Source organism: Balaenoptera acutorostrata, chromosome 18 (genome assembly GCF_949987535.1).
Source record: "Balaenoptera acutorostrata chromosome 18, mBalAcu1.1, whole genome shotgun sequence".
Lineage (NCBI taxonomy): Eukaryota > Metazoa > Chordata > Mammalia > Artiodactyla > Balaenopteridae > Balaenoptera > Balaenoptera acutorostrata.
Genome location: NC_080081.1, coordinates 69,194,768 through 69,211,866, shown reverse-complemented (window position 1 = coordinate 69,211,866; position 17,099 = coordinate 69,194,768). Strand labels below are relative to the sequence as shown.

The 17,099-nt window shown below is 41.5% G+C and overlaps 1 protein-coding gene across 4 annotated transcripts in view; it reads right to left on the bottom strand.

Moving 5' to 3' along the window:
* Positions 1–17,099, bottom strand: part of DCLK1 (doublecortin like kinase 1) — a 331,791-nt gene that overhangs the window by 20,824 nt on the left and 293,868 nt on the right. For all 4 annotated transcript variants that reach the window (XM_057533165.1, XM_057533163.1, XM_057533169.1 and 1 more), the window contains exons 12-16: positions 15,757–15,890; positions 13,957–14,034; positions 13,499–13,595; positions 11,166–11,246; positions 701–814 (exon numbers count right to left, since the gene is read on the bottom strand). In XM_057533165.1, the coding sequence (XP_057389148.1) occupies positions 701–814; positions 11,166–11,246; positions 13,499–13,595; positions 13,957–14,034; positions 15,757–15,890 (504 nt within the window). The remainder of the gene's footprint in view (positions 1–700; positions 815–11,165; positions 11,247–13,498; positions 13,596–13,956; positions 14,035–15,756; positions 15,891–17,099) is intronic.

Genomic DNA, 17,099 nt, shown 5'->3' with positions numbered 1-17,099 from the left:
GTATGAGGTTTCATTATTTCTCTGCCCAATTTAATCTTTGCCTAGAGCTGCTATCAAATTGCATGTAGTGTATGTCTGCATGTATGGAACAGAAAAAAAAAAAATTCCTCCTGCAGCCATATCAACAAAATGGTAAATGTTAAAAGACTCTCCGCTTTGAAAACAGAAATTTCTAAGGCGCAAGAAATCCTGATTTCTTTGGGTGTTCACAGCAGTTCAGTTTCACTGAAAATCTCACTGGGTAAGCGTCCTGCCATGTTTTTGGCTTTCGTTTACGTCTTGTACAAAGATCTATAGTGTTCCAGTCTCTCTCTGCCATGTCCTCTCTTTCAGCTCCCCTCCCCTCCCCTGCCAGGTCCTGGCAAAAGGACACTAGGAACTCTTTTTCTCAGAGCCCAGAAGTTTGCATTGGCACAGAGTCCAATGTGGGGGAGGTTTTCTGCTTTAACAAATAAATCATGAAATTAATATATACTGCAAGGCACCCTGGAGGTGTTGGATAATGATGTGACTCCCAGGGAAATGATCAGCAAAAACACATCATATATATAAGCCCCAGACCTCCCCCAGTGCTTTAAATGGTCGAGCTGTCTAAAGAAATGACCCATTCTGCTGTCTCTGGGTGGAATCTCCTGAGTAATGCCCATCTCTTAGGTGGAGTGCTTTGAAAAAGTTATAGGTGGATATTTCAGATGCTTACTGCTATGACAGAAACTCCAGCTGCTGTGCTATTCGGTTTCGGGCCTGTGTTGAAATGCTTCTTTATCTTTCCTGCTACTGACAGCTGATGTTCATTTTCTGGGAGGCCGTCATCCTGGGAAAAAAAATAAAAGAAATTTAAAAAAAGGAGAAGAAGAAAAAAATGAGATAAATAGAAAATGAGGCCAAGATATTCCAGTAACAGGCAGTAATCTTAAAATTCATAACATTTCAGGAAGAAACCAACCAATGTCCTCTCATTTAACACTGTCATAGCAAGTACTCCTTCAAGGGCTCCTTCATTTCCACATTTGCTCTAAAATTAATTTGCTGTGTCTTCTTACCCTCTGACTTTGTCCCTAAATAAAAAATTTTATTTCTGTTTTTGGTTTCTAATAAAATTGATTTCAGCCATCACTCTAGAGACACATGTCAAAGAGCAAGTTAATCTGGACAACCAAAAAAAAAAAAAAATCAATCTAAACATTTTTTTTTCTAACCCAAGAGTTTTATCCTCTTAGCCCATCATACCGACCCAAAGCCAAGGGAAACTGACGGACCTGGGCTCAGGCAGGAGCCCATAAATAAACTCAAGCTGGTGCTACAGCTACTCGATCATCCATTCTATAATCCCAGACAACCTTCCAGGTGGAAAGTTCTTCCTTAAGTTTTAAATCCTCCTTGCTGCCTTCATATCATCTGTTATTATGACATATTCTGCATTGGAGCTCCTTTTAACTAAGGCTTCTGCTCTCTGCCTGAGCCATCTATGATGGAGACTGGACAGATTTCTCTCCTTTGCTAAATACTGTTAGAATAACAAGAATCAGAGTCATAAGTATGCAACACCACTTACTAGTGTGTGATGAAGAGACTGCATCATCCTTGAAGACAGGGAGTGTGTTTTGTTCACTACAGAATCCCCGGGTCTTAGCATGTACTTTGGCACATAGTAGATGCTTAATAAATATTTGTGGAATAAGTGAATGAATGAATAATTAAGTGTTTGTTACTATCTATTTAAACCAAAATTCCTGGCAAGACTTCAATGCCATTCATCATTTTCTTTCTCTCCTTCCTCTCCATGATTTTGCATGGAATTTCTTGGCTCCACCCAAGAAAATAAATTTGCTGCTTTCCAAGCACAGCATGCTTGCTCTTTTACATAACCTGGTCTCTCCATATGGGATTTACTCTTTTTTTCAGCATTTGGCTGGACCAGGCACTACAGTAACTGATGGGGAAATAATAGTGGCCAAAAATACTCATGGGCTTTGCTCTTATGGACCCTGTGGTCCCTCTTTCTCTTCAAAACTTGGGTCCAAATCACCTGTTCCAGAACATTTTCCCCCTATTAAGCACAATCCATTAAAATTGTTCTTCCATAAACTCCTAATCCTTTTCTCATTATTTATATTTGCACTATTTACATTCTTTTTGGTGTTAGGTGATTGTGTTTGTGTCTGTGTGTATATATATATAAAACTTATACACGTTTTTATATATATATATATATATATAAATGAACTCTTGCCCTTTTGTACCACATCTTCCACGTTTTCTGTAATCTTTAATATAAGCACTTGGCTCAGTGCCCTGCACACAGTGGATGCTCAATTTATGATATTCTTGGGCTGATTTATTTATGATATTCTTGGGCTGATTTATTAATGGCTAGAAGAAGGAACAATTATTATGCTTATTGAGTCACATCTGAAACCAAATCTAAAAGAAGGAGGCTTTCCAATGATGCAGAGTGTATTCAAAATTAAAAAAATAAAAATTCTGTATTGTGGAAACAGAAAATGAAGGTCAGTTAGGGTACCAGTGGGATGATACTTGGAATGGAAACAGGGTCATCTGAAGTACCTACTATATATGCAGGGCTGCGTTGGGGATGGCAGGGTGGGGAGAAGAAGTGATCGCTGTCTGCCAGACCCTCGCGGGCTAACTGGGAGGCAAAGTTTGCACACCCCACGTCAAACAGTAAAACAGACCAATAAGATAAGAAAGACCTGTTACCAGGCAGTGTGCCACATGGCTCAGCTAGAAACACAGGAGTTCAGAGGAGACAGGACGTGTTTTCAGTTAGCGCAAACTTCACGAGGAATACGGAATTCCAGCAGGTCCTTGATGGTGGGAGTGTACTGACAGGTAGAGACGGGGGAGGTGATGTTGGCGCACAGATGTGCCTGAGTGGGAAGCCACAAAGCATGTTTGCCAAACAATGAGTCAACCATTCCACCTCTAGTTAAGAGTTTCCATGGGAGAGTGATGGCGAGAAACCTGAAAGAGCAGGAGAGAACTGGCCACAGATGAGTCCCCAGAACATCTGGAGCTGGAAGCCTTGGTCTCAATTAGGAATAAAGCAGTGCTCTTTAATAAGAGGGGTGTAGGGCTTCCCTTGTAGTGCAGTGGTTGAGAATCCGCCTGCCAATGCAGGGGACACAGGTTCATTCCCTGGTCCGGGAAGATCCCACATGCCGCGGAGCAACTAAGCCCGTGCGCCACAACTACTGAGCCTGCACTCTAGGGCCTGCGAGCCACAACTACTGAAGCCCACACGTCTAGAGCCCGTGCTCCACAACAAGAGAAGCCACCGCAGTGAGAAGCCCGGGCACCGCAACAAAGAGTAGCCCTGCTCGCCGCTACTAGAGAAAGCCCGCGCGCAGCAACAAAGACCCAACACAGCCATAAATAAATAAATAAATAAATAATAAATAAACATTTAAAACATTTTAAAAAACAAGAGGTGTGTAAGTGCAGGAAGTGTGGAGGACCACCCTCCCTTTATTCACTTCCTGACTCTAACAAGTGAAAGAGAAGTCGCAGGATAACCACAGAGAATTAGGATTATACAGTCTAGAGTTTTAAACACAAGGGTGAATTCAATGGCGTATGTAAAACACTTTTTTTTTTTTTTTTTTAATGGTGTACGAAACAACAGCCCTTGGAATCTAAATCAGACTTTGGGGAGGAGTTAAACATTGGACAAGGGATGAAAGGATGTGCCTTTACTGAAAGTCTCACAAGTGTCGTATCTCGGGCACAATTTGGGGTTCTGCCTGAAGGAAAGGGGGCAGCCGGCTACAGTGGTGCCCCACTGGGCCTCACTCCCCAAATTATACAGGTACTTCTAGTCATCTCTTAATAGAGCTCCAGGCTACGTAAGGCAAAACAATTTGTATGAGCTTTAGATTATAAAATAGTAAGGAGAGAAAAGGGTAAGGAGGGGAGCAGAGTTAAAAGACAAAGGCACGGAGAGGAAGGTGACATGAGATAACCATTATGTGGCTAACAATTTACATATATGATCTCCTTAGTCCTCAGATTACCTTCTACAACATGCATTGTTAGTCCCATTTTGAAGATGAGCAAACTGAGGCTCTGCAAGGTTAAAAAATTTGCTTAAGGTCACAGGGCTAGAAACTGGCTGAGTCAGGCCTGAAACAGGTTGGAACTCTGTGGTCTTCCCACCACACTGCATTGCATTGTCAAGGGCATCAGGGGCATTGGTTACTAAAAGAGGTCCAGAATTGTGAAATGGAAGGATGCAATGAGTCATCTTTTCCATGATGAAAGTCACATGATGGTAAGGAGGATTGAATTTGGGGCTGAAAAAAACAGAATATTTGGACGGGGCTTTAATGGAGCCTGGGAAGCATTTGGACAGAGGTCAGTAAAAGGGGTGCTGAGCACTTCAGGGGGCCCACAGGAATGTAGTTAGAAATTAGAAACTTCTCTGCCCAGGAGATGCTGGGCATCCACTCATCTGGGATATGGGAATGTGGCCCGTGAGGGCCGGGGCTCTGGAATCCTCTGCGGAGCAGGCAGTGCCAGAAGGCCTGGCTGACACAGGGTGACAGGAAGGTGCCCTGGGTCACAGTGTGGGCCTGTGACTGAATGAGGGCAAATATGGAGGAAACAGACAGTAGGGACTCCATCGGAACAGCCTCTACTTAACTTCCTGAGGGAGAATCAGCCCTTACTGCAGTCCCATCTCCTCACATCCCCACCACTGCCATCTTTGCCAGAAATTTCCCTTTACCTGGCTCTTTTTTTTTCCTGCCAGTTTTCCAGCTAAAAGCTGGCTCTCTCACCAACCTCATAATGGACTCTGTTACCATTTCCCAGCTCTGTCCTGGTCCTAATCTCCTGTCAGACTCCTAGCAACTCTTTCAGATGCTGGGGCCTGGGGGTTCAGGCCTCCAGCTTTAAATTCTAGTGCAGGTTTTAGCTTCCATGGGTTATTAGTTCATGTTGAAGCAATGAAAGTAGTGAAACAGTCCTTACAAGTTGCCAGGGATGCTTTTGACATCATAAATCTTAAAACATTTCAGGATTTTTTTTCCCAATGAATTAAGGTGCCTCCGCCAGAGAAGGTAAAACACATATACACGAGTGCGCACACACACACAAACACACAGACACACAGACGCACACACAGACACACACACACACACACACACACACACACACCCCAGCAACTAAAAAATCTGCAGTCTCTAACAATTTTAAAGGCTTTGAGCATAATTGGATTAAAAGACAAGCAACTGGCTTAGCAGGGCCCTAATCTGTACCTGAGGCATCCAGATTGATGATGGAGATTTAGCTAACTTACTATCTTGCATCAATAAAATAAATAGGGCCATTAAAAACGTACATTTTTATATATACATCTTCATCGCCACTATTGTGAATAGATTATGTGCCAAAAATGTGCTATGAATTTTCCAAACGTGACAAACCTGGCAGTATGCTACAAATAGTTCTAGTATTATTACCATACATTCTGGTGTGTAGTCTCCGGGAGTAGTTTCTGAAGTTTGACACGGGCTGGTTGTGGTTTGTTGGTGGTTTTTGATTTAGAAATCCCCATCCACTCCTTGGCAGAGCGTTGCAACTGACAAGAACAAAACTAATTTGCAAAATGGAAAATGAACCCTCCCAGCTGTCTGGAGGAGACCTAGCCTCCTGGTCTCCGCTCCGCTAGCGGATGTTGGGGAGGAGTGAGCCGTCAGGAGGGCTGGGGGGCTTGGTTGTGAAGTCATTCAGCGGAGTGAATGCCTCTCTTTCCTCCAGGAAACCATTCCAGGGGTCATGCTTTAGAAAACCCTCCTCCCTTCATGGAGTTTTGTTTTTGAATCATGGATCTGGTTTTCAGTCTACTCAGTGCCAGACTCTAGTATTAATAATAGCTGTAAATTTATGAGAAGCATGGCAGTCTTGAGCAGTTCACTACCAGAATATCCCGACTTCGTTTTAAACAATCCCAGGTACATTAGCATACTCTCCAGTAGCGGGTCCATTTCACAGGCCAGAGTGTGCCCCCTCGACTCTTGTTAACCTTCCCCAGCTGTGCAACGTCCCAGGATTTCTGAATCTCTTAGCTTGGCCCCATGTATCCTTTATGTCTACAATTCACTCTGCTCTCGGGGAGAAAATGTAAAGTAAATTAAGATCCACCTTAGAGAAAGGAGAGGGTAAGATGCCCAAATGGAAAGTGGAATTCCATGTCATCATTTACAACTTTATTTATAAGTTGCACATACTGATAAGTGGTTTTATTTATTATTACAGTATCATTGGGGATTCTCTTAATTTCTAACAGCAATTAGAGGAATGCTTATATATTTTTGTATGGGTAGCACTGATTTTTATGAGCATAGAATAAAAAACATATTATCTAGGCTCTTGTTTTTTCTTCTTCCTTGGGTTCTTTTTTTCTTGTTGAATATCTTGGCTTAGCAGTATCTTTTCAAAAGAGTAGGTACGTGAGAAAAAGGAGGTAAAATAAAATTTAAAGGCCAAGAAGATGATAGTAAGTCTTGCACCAGCTAAGTAACTACACTTGACTTATTTAAACCAGTCCTTTCCAGTAGGACAGAGGTTCTCTGTATTGGTCTCACATTATAGTCACCTGGGAGCTTTTAAAATTCCCAATGCCCAGATGCCTGTGCCCATCAGGATCAGAATCTCTAAAGGCAAAACCCAGGCATCGGACCTCGTGCTAGAGACCCCACTGAGCTTCGTGCTAGAGACTTCTTTGAGCCTCAGTTTCCTCATCAGGAAAAAAACTGAAGGTAAAACACAGATTTGTAGAATTATAGTATTGAGATGGACCTTCAATCTATGGTATGAGGAGAATAACAATGGGATAAGGTAGGTCAAAACTTTGAAAATAAAAATCCAATAATAGTAATCTATTTGAAATAGATTGCTGATAATTTAATCCTAATTACACATCAAAAAAGAAACACTTTGGAACTGTCATTTAAGCTTATGAACTTAATCACTAACCTGCATTTTCTACCAACAAAGTATCATTTGGGGAGAAAGTGAGTCAACCTTCTCCCTATTCCCTGGAATGATCCAGATATATTATTACTGCCTATTCCACTCTCATATGATATGTGCCTAAATCATATGGTTCTCCACTATATGAGTAATAAGGTAAATAAATTTAGCTAGGGCAATTCCTGTCGGTACTTTGCAGCTACCTTAAGAGATGGCTGTGACACTGGAGAACGCAACAAGCTGATAATCACATTATCTACGTGGAGTTCGGAGCACACAAACAGGATCATTTTTTTGGATGAGGGGTTTCCACCTTAATCAAGTTTCTCACACACCAGCGTTGATCACAGTTTCCACTTCATCAGCTTGTAGCCACAGATGATGGAGTTTCGGCCTCCCTCAGACTCAAATTCACCAAATATTTACCAAGTACCTACAGCGTATGAGCACTTAAGACTGTCTGCTCAGGACTTTCAGATATAAAATCCTCTCTCCATCCTCATAACCTGAGAAGTTGATTCTATTATCTCCCATTTCACCGACAGAAAAACAGGTTCAAAGGCGTAAAATGACTGTCCCAAGGTTACCCAAGGTGAGCTGGCGCTCCTTCTGGGGGGTCTGCATCCCTCTCCCAGACACCTGGCTGCACGCTTATGCTGCCTTTGTCCTTCTGGCTGGTTAGAACCATCCACTGAGAGGCCTCACTCATGGCTCTTCCGATAACAGAGCAGAGGTCCAGGACACCATAACAGAGTAGAGGTAAAATTCATATATATAACAGAGCAGAGGTCCAGGACAGAGCAGAGGTCCAGGATACCAAAGAGCACTGAGACTGCATACAAAATCAATGGGGGCCTAGAGGAAGCACCTGGAGTAAGGTTAAAGCAAGTGACTTTTGCTGACTAGATTTTTCTATTCTGTTGCCCTTGTGCTCTGCTCTCTGTTTCATGAGACTGCCTTTTTAATTCCAACTGCGCCAGGTGAAAAGGGCATCGTTTATGCGACAGAGAAAATTAGGACAAATGGGAACGTGGGAAGAGCTTTCTGACGACTTCCTTAGGGCTCATACAATTATTATTACTTTTCCCCCCCTAGGTAGCACCCTCTGCAGTGATCAGATATAATTTGGTCGCCAAATGCAACATGTCTTGTTAAATGGGCTTCCTTTTACGTTCCTAATTTATTTATTTTGATTGCTGGGTTGTTCATTTATTGCACTCGGAGACCTCAACAAACACTAAATGCTGGTTGTGAATGCTTATATACATATTTTTTTCATTTGTTATTTTGAGATAAAGAAAATAATCAATTTTCTAACTTAGTTATTTACTATGTAATTTCAAAAGTTAAGCAATCACTTTATATGTTAAATTTTTTGCTAAAATCGCTATCTTTTTTCCCCTTAGAATCTAAGGTCTGTTAGAATTATATTAAAGGGTATTTAAAATTTTTAAATCTCCTAGACAATGCCTTAAATGTTATCCTTGCTTTTAAAAAATGTTTTTAGGGAATCTGAGAGGGAAAACTAAAATGACAGCAGAAGTCCAAGGTCCAGAGGGAGCTGTGGAACCTAATTGTCAGCAAAGTGGGACCACGTGCACAAAGCAGGTTGAGAAGGAAGAAAGTTACCTCTGAGACATGCATACGCTGCCTTAGGAAAACAAACAACCTAATTTTTCAAAGGCAACAGCCAGAAGTCTTCTTAATTTTGTTTCTCTACCCAACTGAGTTGGAATATATTGATACAGGGTCATTTGGTCTGGAATCAGGGTAAGGGATTATTTTGTTTCCAATAACACCCCAGGCCCCTCACATGTATAGACAAATGCGCTCACATTCACAAAGTTATCTTATAGCAACTATCCATATCCTGCCTGAGCTGGTTCTGCGGGACATCTCTTCCCAGCCTCCTCCAGGAAGAAGCTCTGGCATCTCCTCCTCTGGGAAGCCTTCCAGGGCACCCTCCCCACACAGGCCAGCTGGGGTGGCTCTTCTCTAACTGCCATGTGACTGTCTGTTGTATCAGACAGAGCTCCTGGAGAGCAGGCCCGACAGGGGGTGGTCCTCTGATGAAAATGTATTTCAAAATCTAAAATGGCTATTTGTCATCTCTCTCCTCCACGGCTCTTTGTGAGCCTTCAAAGGCCGTGTTTCAAATTCAGATTTTCCACTGTATTCTGTGTGGTCACACTCTCTGTGTTTCCAGCGCTAACATGCAATTTGACAGTTTGTGGACCATGGACTTTTAATCAGCATGTAGATCAGTCCAAACCAGCTGCTGCCACCAGGAGAGCCTGCAGCTGGCCTGTGCCTCTTCCGCCCTGCACGTCTAAGGGAGAGGCACCACGACCCAGGTAAGTTACTCTGGAAAGACTGCGACCTTGTGTGAACAATCATTATAATGATGCTGGTGTACATATAGTGCACTCTTCTGCACTATTCACAGTGCTTTCATGTATAGCAGAGAGAGGGTGATGCAGTGTGGTGCGCAGGACTTTAGAGGAAATGGGTTTGAAGTGAGGATACCTGCCTGCAAATTCTGGCTCAACCATAAGCACAGCTACTTTGGAAGAGTCATCCATCACAGCCTCAGTCTTTCCATTTGTAAAATGGGTACAATAATACCCACCCTGCCTCTCTGGTAGGCTTATTATTAGGCTTACATGAGATGCTTCCTAACCTTTCCAACTCCATAGAAAAGGATAACTTTTGTTCAGCACCGTGGGGTAAATGCAAAGGTTGTAAGGCTGGAGGTGACAGCTCCTGGACTCTGGCAGCCCTGCCTGACTATCCCAAGGGCTGAGGGGATTAATATCTTCACACATCTGTACACCAGTTGGGAAGCTCTGCTATGTAAAAATATTTAACAAACCTTAGCTGTATACCTATACACGCTCGCATTCCTGTATATTCTTCTGTCATATACATATATATATATATATATATATATATATATATATATATATATATATATATAAAACCTCCCAGTGGGGTGGGAGGAACCAGGTTCAGGCGTGTAAAGTGCTGGAACCTAGGCCCATGGGCATCAAGTGGCAGAACATGAACAAGATCCCAAGCTCTTGTCACCTCAGATGCAGTCTGTCTCAACACTGTGCTTTTAATCACACTTCGTCCTCAGTCATTAGTTACCTTGGGAAAATACACTGACTAATCACCGAAGTGATAATTCAGAGAAGTGGAACATTTTGTTTCCTTCATCTTACAGCCAGATCCCTCGAAGCAGCTGGCAAAATTCATATCAATGAGCTAACGATTTTATACCTGTCCATGTCTGTACCTATATCCAAATCTATGTCTGTCTTCTATTCTGGTAGCAAGAACCATTAGACCCATCTATGGAACTCCCACACATGTCAGCAGGGGTTCCAACAGCCCCTGGGTTATCAGTTAATGTATGTGAGGTACTTAAATGGTCCTGGGAAGACACTATAAGCTAAGCACTCTGTAAGTATTTATTATTATTGTTATTCAAAAAAAATCGTTTCAATCAGTTGTAGAGAGAGAGAGAGAGAGTCAAAAAATAATGACTCTGCTCTGGAGAATCCTTTCATAGCTACAGACCTTGTACTCAGAGAGCAGCAGCAGCAGCATCTGGGAGCTTTTAGAAATTCAGAGCCTCACATCTACTACATTACAATCTGCATTTTAATAAGCCTCCCCCCACACCCCCACCCCCCACCCCCGATGACTTGTGAGCACAGGCAAGTCTGAGAAGTGCTGCACTGGAGAACTCCAACTCTGATGCGGGGACCCTTGGGTCACTGGTATATTTGGTAGAAATGATGCAAAAGCAGCACTGACTCAGAAAATCTGCTCTGTATTATTGATGGATGCAGCCTTAATCTGGACCATAGGATGCAGTTTGTGGGGCCGTGGGTGGCAACCATGTGCACCTCCACGGTAGAAGGCAGTCCCGTCTGAATCAAATGAAATGCTCTGTGCAAGGGACCGTGAGAACACATGTCAGCACAGATACATCAGAGGCCCTTGTGGAACAAGGCTGAGATCCTGTAACTGTCCTGGCATGTTTGAGAGGGAGGAACAGACACAAACACAACACTTTAAAAAGGAGGCAACATCATTAGGAAAGCTGCAATTTGAGAAAGGAATGTTCGGAGTAAATACAGGGAAGGGAGGAAGTTACTTACATTAACCCAGGGATGTTCGAGGACCTGCACGGCTGAAAATCGCTGATCTACATCCACCAACAGCATCATGGTAATGAGCTCCTGTGAAAGGAAACATTCAATGCCATTTGTGTCTAACATTGAAGGTAAAAATCCAGGCGTTTTCAAGAGCAGAGGTTCTCTTTTCGTTTGGAAAACATCTGTAAAAGCTCTAAACCTTGAATATATCAACTCAACTACAGCTACCTAACACCTTTTAAAGGAAAGGTGAATTTTTGGAATTATAAATATATAGCTTGTAGTTGAGAGAAAAAAACATAAATTAATATTAAAATCAATTTCATAAGAATATTTTTAGTAGAAAGGAAATAAAGTATTTTGCACTTTAAAGACAGATTCCAAATTATTTAATATAGAAATCACATTTTAAAAACACTTTACAATTTCACTTTGGCAGCTGAAAGGAAAAATGGATTTTTTTCCTCCTAACTGCAAGAGGGCATATTTTGGTTTGAAAGAAAGGAATGAGGAAAGACATACAGAATTGCCAACAGCTAGTTGGTAAAATAGAAACTATTCTTTAGTAGCCGAAGAATTCAGAGGACATCTGTTAAAAATGCTTCAAAAATTTCCAGATCAATCAATAAAAGTAAAATAGAACCATTATGAAGCAAATGATTAAATGGTTCTGAAATTAATTAATCTCCCCCATGAGCTCAAATTTATTTGCACCAGAAAAGCACGGCTTTGGCTTTAATGATGAGTCCCTCAGACATCTGTCTACTTTGGATTAGAAGTTCCCGTGTAACAGAATGGTTAGGTGTGTGTTACCTGGTCCCTCATATGCGTAGGCTCTGAGTACCACTCCGTGACGGGGAAGATTTATTTCCAGTGATGTAGAGATTCTACCTTCACTTTCTAACTTGGGCCAGGACTCAATTAAAGCAACTACTATGTGTGATGCTCTCTGCAGGCACCATGGGGGTGCAGGAGATAGTCCTATCTGTCAGTGACTTCGAGCCCTTGAGTTATGACGTGACAGCACTGAGACTTGGGACAGGTTCCTGAACTGTCTGCTCACAGGTGAAAACACCTCCAGCCCCACCTCTGTGGCTATATCATCCCATCTCCTTTTACCTTTGTGGCTTTTCTCTGACACTTCTCTCAATTCCCCACATTTTCCTATGGCTAGAGGTAGATTCCTGGACAGCTGAAGAAAATGAGAGATTTGGGCCCAATATGCATCATTTTCCATGGAAAGTGGCCAGGCCTAAGGAGTCAGATTTTAAATTGAACTCATACTCAGGACACAGCAAAAGGAAAGGCATGTATATTGAATAATCAAAAGATAATTAGTTCTCAACATCAGTTTTCCAAAAATTTAAGTCAATGCTTGGAGACATAGTTTTAAGGGATCAATTTAAAAGTTTTCATTTTTTATTTCAGGATCTACTAATGTCTCTGTGTGAGATTTTTACAGTTTTCTTAGAGATTGATCTTTTAGTTTAATGGGACAAAAACCATACGCTTTGTTCCCCTCTGCCTCTAAATCCTGGCTGTCTTTCAAGGTCCAAGTTACATCATAGCTTCCCCATGATGTCTTTCTTGATCATCTTAACCCATGCTGTGCTTTCTCCACTTTAATTGATTAACTGATTAATTCACTCATTCATTTATTCATTCATTCATTCAATATACGTTGAGCATCAGTTAGTTGCCGGTCACTATTTAGGCACTGATGATACAGCAATGAATACAATAGACAAAAATCCTTGTCTTGATAGAAATTACACCCTAGTGAGGAGAGTTAGAAAATAAACTACATAAATACAATATATCCACCTATCTATAACTATCTAGATAAGTAGACAGATACAGAGAGGTAGTTAGATGGTATACCAGATGGACATAGAGTGTAAGTGTTATGGAAAAAAATAAAGCAAAGGACGATAAGGTCAGCCAGGTAGGGGTTAAGAGCTGCAATTGGAAACAGGGTCTGGGAAAGCTTCACTGAGAAGATGACATTAAGTCAAGACCCAAGAGAGGTGAAGCAATAAGCTATACAGAAGTCTGAGGTGGGCTCAAGCCAGGTGTGGGCAGGGCATAACTAGAGGCTACAGCAATACAGCTGGAGTGACCACAGGGAGGGATAAGCCAGGGAAGCAGAAGCAGTTGATGAGTTGGGATGGCTATGGACAGATGGCTTTTTGAACGTGAGCTCTTGGGAAAGTTAGTAATTACGACTAAAATGCATACAGAAATCATATTTACGATATCATTTGTTTCTTTGATTCAGAATCAATAATTCCATTGAGACACAGGCTATAAGGAAGAGGAAGGCACTGGAAACCTACCTTTGCAGAATCAGAAACGTTATCCCAGTATGGAGAAGGGAAGTCCACTTGCCCCATCAAAATCTGATCAAAAAGCACCTCCTGGTCATCCCCGCTTCTGTTTAGATGAAGGACAACAACGAGGAATAAACAGCAGGAAAACACCAGCTCAGGGTGCATCTTTTTATTCTTATGCACTGAAGCCCCTCCTTTCCCCGCAAATGTGTAAAATGTGTGTTTTTAAGCAATTCAAAATGTCAGTATGGAACTGTTTTGGCAAATTAAGAAAGAATGAGTTTTTAAATTATATGAGGAAGATTTATGGAAGGCATGTAAATTAGCGTGCACGACATGGAAAAAATAACAAGTTCTTATGTTCTTTTCCAGCTGTAGGCTCCTTTGTGCGGGGAGGCCGAATGGATCATTCAGAGAAGGGAGAAATGCTTTGTTGGTGCTGAATAAAAGATCGCTGCCCATACCCACGGAATGGAGGGAATCCACAGAGCAGGATGTAAGTGATCACACCAGCTGCCCAGATGTCCACCTTGAGGCCATATCTGAAGAAGTAAGTGATGTCAGAGTTAGCAAAGTCAGGTCAGGACAAATTATGGGGCGTGGTAAAATAAATGACTCTTCTATCATAAACCAAAACCCAAACCAAACAAAAATTTTAAAAACCCACAACAAACACTAAACTACAACCCACTGGCTTAACAGAATTCAAGAAAAGAATTAAAAAAAAAAAAAAAGACTATCTAAGGCACATGACTAAAAATAAAAATGCCTACCTTCCTACCTAAATATCAGTAAGTGAAGGGTTTCAGCAAAAATGTTTATTATAGTCATATCAATTTTCAGATAGAGATGGACCCCTGAGACTATTTCACACCTGAATTTTAGAAATAATAATTACACATAAGACATTTTCCAATTTATAAAGCACTGACATACATTATCTGATTTTGTTTTCCCGACAACTCTGTAATTTGTCCAGGATAAATATTACTGCCTATTTTAAAGAAGAGAAGCCCAAGGTTCAGAGGGTAAATAATTTTGCTCAAGATCTCACAATTAGTGGCACAGCTGAGTTCCAGCCAAGGTTTTCAAGAGCCGAACCAAATCCTCCTTCTACCCCACACCACTCCTTCGCAGCAGGCCATCAGAGCACCCACCAGAGATAACAGCACTGCCTCGAGGGAGGTCAGGCATGGCCATAGATTGTGGGCTCGCAATTGACTCAAATTTGATGAATAAAAAAGTGCTCATTACCTCTCATCCCACTCTGGGGATTTCTCCTCTCATCTGTTCTGTATTTCTGCCTTTCTGGTCTATGGTACAAGCAGAAAAACTATCTCCACCTGTCACAGTGGAAGATACTACCTAGATTGTTAGGTTTGGGTTGGTGCCACTAATGGGAAGAAACAGTCAGGCTGTCTCTCCTTGCTGGCCCACCCTTCCCCCAACCTTCTGTTTAAGGACAGTGCTTCAGAACCCTGCTGATGATCCTTGGCAAGAAATGGGGCTCTTTACTGAAAGAGCCTTTTACTCACCTAGACCTGAGTTCAAATGCTGACTCAGCTACTATCTAGTCATGAGCTTATAAGTCAATCATCAGAGACTGAGTTTATTCAGATGCAAAATGGGTATCATATCATCTACTGGAAGAGTAAGAATTAAGTAAAGGAGCCTGGCATATAGTAGTAGGTCCTTAGTAAGCATTAGGCCACCCCACAATCTCCCCCCATTCTAGAGATTTTCATTCATCTGCGTCGGCTGCACTCAGAAACCAGCCAATTCCCGGTGGCCCTCAGATGCCTGAGGGTATCTGCACTCCACAGATAATCAGTGGACTGCCAAGAGGACCAAAATGGGACCGGAACTGGAGAATAAGGACGGCTGAGAGAAGTAACCGCAGTAGACTGTACTCACTGCACACAGCGATGTCTGTTTCTTTTTTCTCCAATAGCTAGTTAATTACCATCACTGTATGTTTCTCTGTTAGTCCAAACATTTTTTACTCAGGGGTTAATAACTGCCATTCTACCTTTAACAAAGGCCAAAAGGAAACCTTAAACAAGATTGTAGTAACTGGCAACTTGATGGGGAAAACAGGGAAAATGGCTCCCACTTTCAAGTCAAAAAAAAAAAAAAAAAAGTGAAAAATATCTGATAACTAGTTCTGTCTGGATGGGACAGAACACTCCTATTTCTTCTATCCTTGAAGCCAATTAGCTATTTTGCAAGCACAGTACTGCAGTAAATACACAAGAAGTGTTTACCCGGTCTCTGCAATGATTTCAGGGGCCACATATGTCGGGGTACCACACACGGTGTACAGGGGGCCGTCTACAATGGTGGCCAGTCCAAAGTCTCCCAGCTTCAGCGATTTGCTGCCGTCTTGGTGTTCGTACACCTAAAGTAAAAGTAAAAGGTGAAATTGCCTTAAAACCAAGAGCTCAAAAGTTCTTTCCTGAAGAAATGAAGGACACTGTGGTTTAAATTTAATATATGTTGATCTAAAACAAACAGACTGCCAGATGTTTCTCCAGCAGAGATGGGTCTATTCAGGATCAGCACAGAATTGCAATTCGGGGTCTGCACCCATGGCAAGTCATGTCCAAGTCCCCACATGGCAAGGGAGGGAGATGCATTTACAAAGAGGAAAAGGAAGTTGGGAGGGTTGTAGAAAACAAGGAGTCCATGGCTTTTCATGGGTTGAGTCCTTGCCAGGAAAGAAGAGGAGTCTTTCTTCCTCCTGTTGGGCTCTGCTATGATCACAGGGAGTGAGAACGCCGCTTCTGGTCTCCTGACTCTATTTAACTGAGGTTTTGGTATATTAATTTTTTACCTGTATTTATTATAAAATAAAAAATCAGGCAATTATGCAAGGATATACATACAAGAACATCTTCATATTACTGCAGAATTGAAAACATGGTGAAGAACCCGCAAATGGAAATTTGTTAAATAAATTATGGTATGTTCATACAATGGGAGGCTACATGACCATTACAATGGTGATGTGGGTTTACATTTATTGAAATGAATCAAGTTTGGGAAGTGAGGACAGACTTCAGACTGGTTTGCATAAAATGTCTATTAAAGAAAAAAATATGTACAAAGAAAAATGTCTGGAAGAACATTATATTGGTGTGTCTGTCTCTGGGTAGTAAGATTATAGGAGATTTTTCTTCCTTTTGCTTATCTGTGTTCAATGTTTGCTACAATTCAAATTGATTTGCAGAATACAATGAAATACAGCAAGTTTCTAGTGTAAAATCTCCAATTTATGAAAATAATGACCTCTTCATTTTAATGTATCAGAAGCTTTAAAAATGCAACTCTTTAGTAAATTGAACAAAAAATCCACACGTCTATTAAAATACCTTCTTTTCAGTGCCCCACTTTTCCAACAAGATCTATTTACATTTTTTTATTAATAATTGAAAGGGATATTAACATTTCATTTCACCTGTGGCAATTTGGGAAGATTTATCAGGTGCAGAGTCAGCATTCTGTCCAGGTTTCCTTATTAAGGCAGTAAAAATCTCTAGTCTTTCACCCAACAAATCAAGAAAAGGATGCATGTGACCATAGGCAAGTATTTAAACTGCTTTAATTC